The sequence below is a fragment of the Stegastes partitus genome, unplaced genomic scaffold (genome assembly GCF_000690725.1).
Source record: "Stegastes partitus isolate 25-593 unplaced genomic scaffold, Stegastes_partitus-1.0.2 Scaffold688, whole genome shotgun sequence".
NCBI lineage: Eukaryota > Metazoa > Chordata > Actinopteri > Pomacentridae > Stegastes > Stegastes partitus.
This window is the reverse complement of record NW_007578419.1, coordinates 320,590-332,118: the sequence shown is the minus strand read 5'-3', so window position 1 is coordinate 332,118 and position 11,529 is coordinate 320,590. Positions and strand designations below refer to the sequence as shown.

General features: G+C 42.4%; 2 protein-coding genes across 2 annotated transcripts in view; one reads left to right on the top strand and one right to left on the bottom strand.

Annotated features, from left to right (window-relative positions):
• Positions 1-700: 700 nt before the first annotated feature.
• The window catches only part of inpp5a (inositol polyphosphate-5-phosphatase A), a 180,261-nt gene continuing 169,432 nt past the window's right edge, over positions 701-11,529 (bottom strand). The window contains exons 15-16 of the transcript XR_520513.1: positions 5,594-5,603; positions 701-710 (exon numbers count right to left, since the gene is read on the bottom strand). The gene's annotated coding sequence lies outside the window, so the exon portion shown is untranslated. The remainder of the gene's footprint in view (positions 711-5,593; positions 5,604-11,529) is intronic.
• Positions 10,381-11,529, top strand: part of nkx6.2 (NK6 homeobox 2) — a 1,649-nt gene continuing 500 nt past the window's right edge. The window contains exons 1-2 of the mRNA XM_008290643.1: positions 10,381-10,810; positions 11,236-11,408. Coding sequence (XP_008288865.1) covers positions 10,381-10,810; positions 11,236-11,408 — 603 coding nt within the window. The remainder of the gene's footprint in view (positions 10,811-11,235; positions 11,409-11,529) is intronic.

Genomic DNA, 11,529 nt, shown 5'->3' with positions numbered 1-11,529 from the left:
AATATCTATTGTTCTCTCAACACAGACATCCAGAGAAGGAGTGCTGCAGCCTGGAAAGCAGGTGCAAAAAGTACAATTGTAGAAATGTAACTGTGGCAAATGGAATTAACCCCACAGAGCAGGCTGCTGGCTTCAGCTGTCTGTTATTGCAACCCTTAACAATGGACCCCGTCTCCACAAAATTATGCTCCTATACAATTCTATTGTTTTCTCACTTATAGTTTGATGGAAATGTTGTATTTCCCCCAACCTGAAATGTAACCGTGTGACATCGTGGGGAAGCTTTCCATTTTCACTGAGCCACCAAGTCCACACGAGGAGGTAAAATTGATACAGGTCTTTATTTTTGGGAGGCTGGTGTTGCTGTTTGGTTAGGTTTAGGCAGCAAAACTACTTGGCTAGGTGTTAGAAAATGGGTTGCCAGGGTAACAGTCTAATATGACAAACATATGCAAAACAAAAAATGACAAGGATGTACTGATTAGAAACAATGTGATGTGTGATATGTCCCAAACAAGAAAAGGGTTTTCTCTCAAAACATCATATAAAATGCAGTTTAATTGCACGTGAATGGATTTTTCGGGGAGCTTCTCACAATCTTGGAAATGCGTCATGAATTTTCAACTCATCTTTAATTTTGCAGAGAGGTCAAACACACAGCAGGCGATTGGTCAGTACACACAAACCAGCAAAAAGAGACACAGTGATGACTTACTGGTGTGTCAGGCATTCATGTGAATCAAATCTCTGCAGCTCATTTGAAGACAGAGTTCACCCAGACAAGAAAAAAATGAATTAAACCTTAATGCTCAAAGCCAAATAACACCTATACAAGTCAGAACGTATTGAATGTGCAGCATCAAGAGTGTACATGCAATTTTCACTCTGTGGTGCTTTAACATCCTTCAGATTATGTGTTAAATTCCTCACTTGGACAGCGCCAGGAGATAAAACAATGCAATTCTAAGCAAGCTGCTGTCAATCAGACGTAGATCTTATTGAAGTCACATTACGATTTAAGCAGGACGGCTACATTTCATCACCAAAGTGCATTCGTAGACATACAGTATAGTCAATTACAATCATTTTATGGCCACTTGCTGTGTTCATGGAAACCCACCTGATTAGATCTCTGCACTGATGAGTTTGGGCAGCTGGGATGCACCAGGCTCCAGGCAGCATGTGTGTGTGTGTGTGTGTTATCTCAGTAGCTCAAGGTGGTTGGTTTTCTTTTCATCTCACAGAGGAACTGATTCAAATACAGATCTGTAAGGTCAGCCACAATATTTCCATTTGTTATGTGAAACGCAGCCTTCAGCCAATTCAGCCTTATGAAGAAGTCATGAATCGGCTGCTGCTCCCCGTCACATATTTGCAGTATTGACAGCTACATCGCAGCCCACAACAGTGTGACAGCCGGCACACACACACACACGGCACCGCTGTAGTTCATTCAGCATTATAAACTGCTCATGTAGTACATCCAGAGAAATGAGGGATGGATTTCAACCTGAGCTAATTGCAATCAGCAACACCTCCAATCTTTAAACATGCTGCATGGAGCGCGCTGGGCGTTCATGCTGCAAACACAAAGCAATAAACTGACCGTGTAGCCTTTGCTAAAGCAGCATTCACCAAGGCATTCATGGGAATTTTAAGGGGATCATCTTTCAAAATCCTCAAGTATCCGTTAAGGTATGGTTCTCCGCTGTCCGGCCCCGCCAAGCAAATAGGCTGCCTGAGAATTTGGCCAAGAACAATGTTTTCCTAAGCTACGGTCATTCAAAGCCACCCAGTGCTTTCATTTCCCCAAAGTTATTGCTTGCTGATCTGTTCAGTAATGCAGCTTCCACTCCCTAATTTTCAGATGGACGCAAAACGTGAACACTTGCAAAGTGGATGAGAAGTTTTTTGCGCTCAGAGATATGATAATACAGAGAGAAAATATGTGTGAAAGTCATAGACGTGATCTCTTAACAAATACAATAAAAGTGAGAACACTCTTGTGCAATATCACTTAACATCACCTTCACCGTACAATAACTGCATCTTAATCAACAGTAGGATTATTTGCTCCTATATAAAAATGTGCGTACTACCTTTAAATTAACTAACTTTAAATTCATCATAGTAAAAATCCAGATCCCACTGTAGGAACTTGATGCAACAATTGTCAGCACACCTTTCATTACCGGGATTCAAATCTTTTTATTCCAATACTTCATGTGCCCACTTTTGTTTTTAATGAAATTCTCAATCCTCCTCAGCATGGAGGATACCAGACTTCCTGGAGAGATGTTCTGCCATTTCTCTGTTTTTGTTTGTTTGTTTAGTTTTTTTCCTTGTTCTTTGCTGGAGGGGTGTTTCTCTTCAGAACACTCCAGCGGTTCTCTGCTGGGTTCAAGTCAGGTGACATTCTTCACCAGGTCATAGTTTTCATTTTGTTCTTCTTTAGAAACGGTGATTTTGGCAATTTGCTTTGGATCTTTATCACATTAAACTGTTGCTTTTCTGCCAAGCTTCTGCAGACAAGGATTCATCTTGTCAGCCAGTATTTTAGTGAATCCACAGGTATCGTGGTACCATCTGTAAATTTCATCTCCCTGAAACCATTCATACTTATGCAGCCCCACATCATCACGCTCCAACTTCTGTGCTTCACTGTCAGGACTATGCAGTAGTCCTGTAGATCATCTGAGCCGAACAAATTTATCCTGGTCTTATCGGATCAAAGACTGTGCGTCCAATATTCATCATGTTCTGTCTGAGCTGTCACAGAAACTCTGATTTCTACTGATAACTCCTGAGTCACATCTGAAGAACTGTTTGTCAGTGATCGGTTGAGTGAGTCGTGAACTGTCTGTGGCATCATTTTAGAAGGAGCTCTGATTATTAATACTAAGACTGATCCTACGCCTCCTGATTACTGCTGCCACTGTAGTTCCACTGATTTTAAGTTGGTCACTGATCTCCCTAATGTTTTAGCTCCTCTGGCAATCCATTTCCATATGAATGTCTGCGTCATAGCCCCATAGACACAGTCATAGACGCAAAACTGAGAACGTTCTGGTGTTCCCAGTGCATTCATTCACCATGTTATAGAGCGGCTGTGGTAGAGCGGGTTGTCCACTGATGGCAAGGTTGGCAGTTTGATCCCCGGTCCCCCCCACATGCCGAAGTGTCCTTAGGCAAGATACTGAACCCCAAGTTGCTCCCAATGGCAGATTAGCGTGACAGCTCTGTCACCACTGGTATATGAATGCGAAACACATTGTAAAGCGCCTTGGGTACCGCTAAGGTAGAAAAAGATGCTATATATATATAAGTGCAGACCATTTGTCATGTTTATGCAGTTTTAATCACAGGTATGTTTACTTTTGTTGCATTAATTTTCTACGTTGGTTCCTGTAGTTTCAATTCAGTCTTTCTAGTCTGAAGTGTTTGTTTTTGATTGTTTGTAAGAGTAAAAACTTGTCAACATAGAAATGATGCAGTGACTGAGAAGCGGTTCAGTTTTGAAACACTTGACAACGTGAGGTGACTCTCTGCTGTTGTTTACCGGACCTCAGTGTTTACTCTAGTTTTGACTTTACTTTTATGTGATGTCAAGCTGTTGTGATACAGTTACAAACTTTGCTAAAGTGCAAAAAAACATGAAGCCAGCCAGCATTCACTGGATCAGGAGACAGAAAACACTCTGACTGACTTTACACACTGTGAAGGGAAAGTGGCACGTGTGAAGGAAACCCACTCAAACTAGAAACAGTAAGACACTGGATGAGCATATTTAGTGTTTACAACAAACTGTGGCATGTAGTTGATCTACAGTAAGCTACTGAATAGAAGGAACACCATGTGCTTCAGCTGCCTGGACGTGTTAGACGTGTTAAACAAAGTGAGCTCATGATATTAGAGTTTAATATCTGTTTCTTTGAGATCAAAAATCTAATAATTCTTGATGAAATGTTTATTTTGTTTTATATTTACATTTAGCCACAGACCAAAAACATAAGTTTTATTTTTAATACCACTCCATGTAGAATATCTGAGTTACTGTAGCATCTTTCACACAACACCAGTGAAGATGTGTTTTTTCCTTCTGTTCACTTTCTACTTTCTCTCTCTGCAGCCTCCAGTGTCAAACTTTTTTTTTTAATCCTAAAGCAGCTGTAATTTTACAAGATCTTACAGTTTTTACACTTTTGTTGCTTCCCCACATGGATGTTAAGCTGATTGTATGTGGACTGTTTGTCACACTACTGTATCATCTAAAGCTTCAGATTTGATTATCTTAATGATGTGTAACCAGAAATTCACACACTACTTCTCCACATTGTTTTAAAACACTGCAGCAGATTGTCAGTCTGCACAGAATTAACTCCCAGTCTTTATGTATGAGTGCCTGACCTCAGGGTTCTGTTCGCTCCACCATCCAGAGTTTTCTGGGCTTCTGTTGGATGCAGGTTGCCATCTAGTGGCTTTACTGGGTTCACAGCCTCCTCCAGTGTTTAATGTTCCCCAGAGGGAGAGAGGGTTCACTGTGACAGAGGAGTTTACACGGGACGGTTATTTAGATCACGGCCAACGCACTCTGCAAAACAAAACAAAAAATTAAATGATAAAGAAGATAAAGAAAGAATCAGATATTTGATTTGATATTTAATATTTGATAAGCAGATATTTTGACCCGTAAAACACATAATTAATGACATTATTTTTATCCCAACTTTCCAGCTATGATTTATTTCCAGCCATATTATTGGGATTCAGAAAACAAAGATCAAGAAGTCGTGTTTCTCTGGAGTTCAGTAAAGGAGGAATCATCTGTGTTTCATGTCTAAAAAATTAGTTTAGACAAGTTTGATTTGCATTTTTCATTTGCACAACAGAATCTACTGGAAAACATTAATGAGAAAAACAACTTGCAGCCCATTTTTATTTCAGTACCAATCAGCTGGGTTCATTTTGTTACTTATTCTTCTGTGCTGTTAGTCACCAATAAAGCTGTGGCCAGGGCTGCATACAGAGCACAACATCTTGCTCTGCAGGCAAATTACTATGGACTGCAGGGATGCTCACTCAGTCCAGCCTAAGTTTATATATATATAACACCATTTCACACTTAATACAGCCCAGAGCACTTCACATAGTGATGTCAAGACCTTACAATTCTGTATTAGTGAGTCCCTTTGAGCACCGCTTTACCAACAACTCTCTTCTCACAGGAAGAAGACTCCAGCAGAACCAGGCCCAGATGGGTGGACATCTGCCTCGACTGGTCAGGGTGAGGTGAGTGGAGAGAGACAACTTTAGCATAGAAACATAAAACAGCAAGAAAACAATAAAGTCAGTGCAGTCTCCTGATGATTCATCAGTTTGTCAAAGGTCTAAAAAGAGTCTGTAGTTGTAGGATAAAACATCTTTTAAAAATTAAACTGGCTCACTGAAAGTTTGAGTCTTTGACAACCTCTGTGATGTGTGAATTTTTAAAGTCCAAATGAGTCAGGTCTTGTTTTATGTGTATTTACATTAAAATAATAATAATAATTTCTTTCCATAGTAAAGATGTTCTTCTCCTCTCAAAGGTCTGGACATCAAACCACCTTTCACTGTCCATGTGTCAAGATGTTTAGTTGACCATCAGAGTATTATTGGCTCTTTTCTTTACCATCAGCAGCTTGAGGGCGCAATCCAGTGGTCAACACACACAGTTCATTACTACAAAGACAACTTCCAACAAACATTTAGCCTTCAGACATTCTGGGAATAACAGCTCTGTGAGAACTGATGACAGACAAGGATCCAACATTTACTGAGTCATGAGTGTGACCTGTGGATGTTTGGGGGTAAAGGGACAACAGTGATTCACAAAAAACAGGTAAAACACTTTATAAAAGCAAAAGAAAGAATACAGATGGAATTCTGCAAGACATGCCACCAGGGGGACGCCAAGTTCAGCTGTGCAACGTAAATATGTACAAGCATATTTATGTATTCACAATAAACAAATGATACAGAATAAGGGCGTAATAATAAGATGGTTTGTAAAGATTTAAATTAAACATGCAGCTTTGTAGTAGTTGTGAAATGGCAAAAGTAGAAAAACAATAAAATACGAAATAGAAGTGATGAAAACAAACAGAAACTGTGACCAGTGTGGGTTCTGCTACGAAGAAACTGCATTCTTAGTGACATCAAGGAAAACTAATTTGTTTTAAATAGTCTAATCTTTGTTATTTTTTCTTTTTCATTTATGGGCTTTTTTGGCAACATATTTAGAAACTTTTTTTTTTTTTTTTTTTACTGCTGAACAACTAAATAAAGTACAACAGTCCTGATAACTTTGTTTTAAAATTGGATATTTGAATGTGACAGTGTGGACTTGGTTCATCTCCTCTTTCACCTCAGACATCCACGGAGAAGCTGTGGGACGGACCAGTGGCCTGTCCAGGAGGCCTCGTGTCCAGGAGGCCTCGTGTCCGCTGGGATAAACTTCAGCTACCTGCCGGATAAAATAAGTAGAGGTGAAGGATGAAGGGATGGACAGCAGCAGACATTATCACAAGGTCTGCACCGGAGTTATTACTGGGATCCTCGTAGGATTTATCAAATCAAATCAAAACCTATTTTAACAATCTGAGCAACGTGCTGCACGTATGACCAGACAGGAAGCAGCACAGATCTGTGCAAAAAGCAAAATGGGATAACGACTTGTACAATCAGTTTGTAAAATAAATATAGTAAGACCACTGAGAGCAACCGAAACCATTATAAACATCTATGTCTGGAGACTTTTCTGAAAAGTATTGATGGAGCATTTGAGTGAATGAGGACGGCTGCTCCAAAGCTGTGGGGCTGTTCCTGCTGTGGACCCTCCAGCATCTATCACAGAACAGGTACCAGCTACTGCTACGAGGATGTAAGAGGCCTGGAAGAGGAGCAGGGCAGAGAAGTTCAGAAGTAAACCCAGGTACGAACCCAGACTTCAAATCTTAATCTGTGAAATCTGCATTGAACAGACAGTCGGTACAGAGATGCTTCTCCAGGTGTAATGAGCTCCTTTGTTGTCTCTTGTCACCTTTCAGTCCTGAGTGACTCCAGGACTCCTGACATGAAGCTTTGCTGTCAGCAGCTCCAGAAAAGGCTGATCACTTGTTTTTTTTCCTCAACAGTGGCCTTTGATGAAGCTAAACATAATTTAATAGCTGATTTTGTTTCCAAATACCAAAGAGAAGAGCAGCGACCACAGAGCTGCTGAGGGGAACGAGGACCAGTGAGATTTATGAAGTGTGTGTGCAGTGTGTGTGTGTGTGGTTTCACTGTGAACCACTAGAGGACGCTGCTGGCCAAATAATACAGTCGCTCCTGCTGCTGTCGTGACTTTTATCGAGTTTGAAGAGGGGGGTCTCAGAGCTGTTTTTCTCCATTAGACTTTCCACTTAGAGACTTCAAACAGCAGTGGAAACATTTGATGCGCTGTTGGATCAGATTCTGAAACTTTTTTGATTTTCTCTATTTTCATTTTTTATTTTTAAATATCCTACACTTTGCATCGCATTAATGTGTGTATATTTAATGTCTGTGACCACATGAATAATTGAAAGTGCAGAGGGACGCTGACAGGCAGCTGAACGCACCGCTGACCGAACACATCCAGGCCTCCTCTGACTCCAACAAGCGTCTTTTTGTCCAGACATCTGCTTATCTCCGCCGTTGCTGCTCTGTCAATCCCCATTTGTGTGGAGGTTACACTCAGATAAGATTATCTTTACGCTGTTTATTAACCTATTTCCTTTGGATGGCGGCACAAAAGGCCGCGGTGCGCGCCACCAGCGGGCCAACGAGCCTTTATTAAAGACCACAATAGAATTTACTCCATAAATCAGCCTCATGTTCATGTGGACCGTCAGTGGTGAGCAACAGGTTCACATCTCACTGCGAATGTAATTATAAATATTAGAATTAAAGTAACCTATTCAATTTATTGTAAAGGCTTTTTAAAAATTAAATAAAATCTATTACCGCCTCCATGTGTTTATTATTCTTATTTAACCCAGTAGCTGTGATTTTATTCTCTTAATGCTGGTGCTCAATCATATAGAAATAAATGTTCGGCTCTTTTTATTGGTTTAATAAATTTCCCAATAATTATCAGTCCACATTTTTACCTTCCATCCGTCTAGATGGGGGCCACGTCCACGTCCGTAACAAATCTGAGTTTAAGAGTTTAAACTTTGAATTACCCTTAAATTTAGGAGATAAAAATTCCTTCATTATGTTAAATTGCGATTATGGTTTTTACGGTGACGGGCTGTTTGGCAGCTCCTCGTCTTTGGCTGCAGATGAGCTGGAAAAAGTGCCAATCTTTCCGTCATTGATCTCCCTGCGGGTCAGGGCCCAACTGCTTTATTTAACTCACTGACACATCAGTGGAACCAGAGGCTGTGACTGGGCTACGCTTTGCTGCTTCAGACTTGTAGGATATTTATTTATTTTTGCGCTCCACTATTACGCAGCGATCGTTCCAGAAAGACCTTAAAACAAGATAATAAAACGCATGTGTACAATCAGAGGAGAATACACGCATATAAATTAGAAAAAAAAGGGGGCCATTTGCAGGATTAGAAGCCGCGTGCGGGCCTGCAGCATCCCTTCAACCTGAAGAAATACAGGCAAAATTGTGAATCACCTCGCGTTTGAAAACCTTTTAAAATCCACAATCTTCCCCCGGTGCGCAAATGGGCAGCAAGGTGCATTTGCTGAAGCCTTTCAAATGCTAACGTGGCCATATTTCACTCTTACAACCTCCTCACATCTCCATAAAATATTACAGCACTCAGAGTGATGACTGGAGCCCGGAGACGGATTTTTTTTTTTGTTTTTTTCTTCACACACTTTCACCATAATAACACAGTTTGTCTGAAAAAAAAACAACATCAGATTATCGGAGTCAGATTAAGAGTTTAATGAGACACTTGGGTTAAAAAGATAAATAAATTAAAAAGGCCAGTGGATGCTCTCCTCATCCAGATCCTCCAAATAGCCAATAACCAACATTAAATGATGGAGAGAGGAAAGTGGGTGAAACAGTAATCTGTTAGGAAGGCAGCATCCGACGAGCGCTGGAATAACTCACTTTATCCGGCCTCATTCACTAAAGTACCATCTGAAAATACTGAAATAATCAGAGCTGCTGACTGGCTGAGAAATCCTCATAATCACAGCTGTCAACGAAAAATAAATCGGAAATAATAATAATAATAAAATAACAATAAAAATAAAAAGTCGAATCAAGTTTTTTTTTTCTTATTGAAAATTTAAATCTTCAATCTGCGTCAAATTCAGTAAAAACTCGCAGAATTTCTCCCCCAAAAAATCCGCTTTTCCTTTAATATACTGGCGGGGTAAATGTATATTCTTTGTCAAATGTGGAAACAATGATTTCCACAGTGTGAGACGCGTCATTAACAGCAGCGCTAAAGATCTTAATAGAGTCAGGCTGCTGCTGCTGCGTTCACGGCCTCCTCAGAAACCAGGCTTCCTGGAAGGTTAGATGCTTTCATTCAGCTTGATGCAACGTTAGAGTGATTTTAGCAAAAAGTCTGAAAGGTGTGGTGGTTTATAATAAATTTAAAGCACAAACCTGAGGAAAAACAAATGTTAAAAATGCCAGTTTTGGGGGCAAATTCCACCAGAAAGCAGCTCCATCACTGATAATAATATTAACAACACAAGCTGCTTTATAATGTCTCCAACCTCCATCTGTCATGAAGTCCGAATAAGCGCCGAGGAGCGTAGTTCTGAACAACCTTTTTTTGCCGGGAAGCCTTATTTCCGACGGTACGTCAAAGCAGCACCCGTCCGGCAGAGACGCACGTGTGAAGAAGCGGAGTTTGCGTCTCGTCCAATCAGAGCGCGGCTTCACTCAGCCCCGTCCAATGGGAGCAGCGCGCCTGCAGGTGGCTGCGCTGTTATCAGAGAGTCCCGCTTCCCTCCCAGCAGAGAAGCGAGTCAATTTATGGACGGACCGGCCGAGCCTTAATGGTTCCCATCAAAACCACTAAAACCATCATCAGACCGGCGAGGATCCCCGCGGCGGCCGCATGCAGCCTCCTCCCAGCTGACACGCACCCAAACAAACAGCGGAGACACTTGGCGCGGCTTCCATCGAGCTCCCAGGAGAGAACAAGTTCGGCTTTACTCAAGTTTCTGAGCACTTGAGCCGCTCTGCTGCTGCTCCAGGATACTTTTGTTCCGGCGGCTCCGCTGCGCGCCTGCATCCAACTTCCACTAGTTTATCTACAGCTTTGTTTTTTTATTTTTATTTTTTTGTTTGTTTTTGTTTTTCATTCGAGCGAGTTTGCTGGTTCATGTTCACAAATGTTAGCGGTCGGGCAGATGGAGGCTAACCGGCAGAGTGCTTTCGTCCTGGGCAGCACCCCGCTGGCGGCCCTGCACAACATGACCGAGATGAAGACGTCCCTGTTCCCGTACGCGCTGCAGCAGAGCCCGGCCGGCTTCAAGGCGCCGTCGCTCTCCAACCTCAACTCGCAGCTCTCCGGAGGGACCCCGCACGGAATAAGCGACATCCTGGGGAGACCCATCACCACCGCCGGGCAGCTGCTGTCCGGCTTCCCGCGGATAAACGGCCTGGCGACCACCGCGGCCGCTGCGGCGGCGGGGATGTACTTCAGCCCGGCGGTGTCGCGGTACCCGAAGCCTCTGGCCGAGCTGCCGGGGAGGGCGCCCATCTTCTGGCCCGGGGTGATGCAGGGGTCTCCGTGGAGGGACCCGCGGGTTCCTTGTCCCAGTAAGTCCTGCGTGTGTGGACTTAGTTTGTGTTTAGTTTTGAAGAAGCTGCGCTGTTTGTGGAAAGCTGCTGACTTCAGGTTTGAGACATTATTGAGGGCAGCAGAGGCCTGTGAGCGCACAGCAGACACACAAGTCTAGTTTATTCATCTTATTGTAGATGTTGAAGCTGAAGAGGTCAGATATTCAGGATGTGACCATAAAGGCATCTCAGAGAACATTTAGATGTAACTCGCCCTCTAACTTCTACACTTATGTAATACTAATTATTATACAACAGCTTTAATTGTGAGTGGCTGCTCATTAAACTCCTCGTGTGTCTTAGGAGGTTCATTTAGACTCTCAGGTGTGGATCAAATGTGTGTTTTTATCAGGATCTGTGTGTGTGTGTGTTTTAACCGTGCGTCCTTGCGCTGCTTCCTCCAGCTCAGGCCAACCTGATGGTGGACAAGGACGGAAAGAAGAAACACTCCAGACCCACTTTTTCAGGACAGCAGATTTTTGCACTGGAAAAAACTTTCGAGCAGACGAAGTACCTGGCCGGCCCGGAGAGAGCCCGCCTGGCCTACTCTTTAGGAATGACCGAGAGCCAAGTCAAGGTACTGGTCGCTGATTTTGGTTCATGTGGAACACAGTGTTTGGCCGAAGTGCGCTTTAGTGTGTGTAGGTTTGGAGATTCACTGTCGGTCACAGAGGCCAAGAAATGATTACTGAACCTGT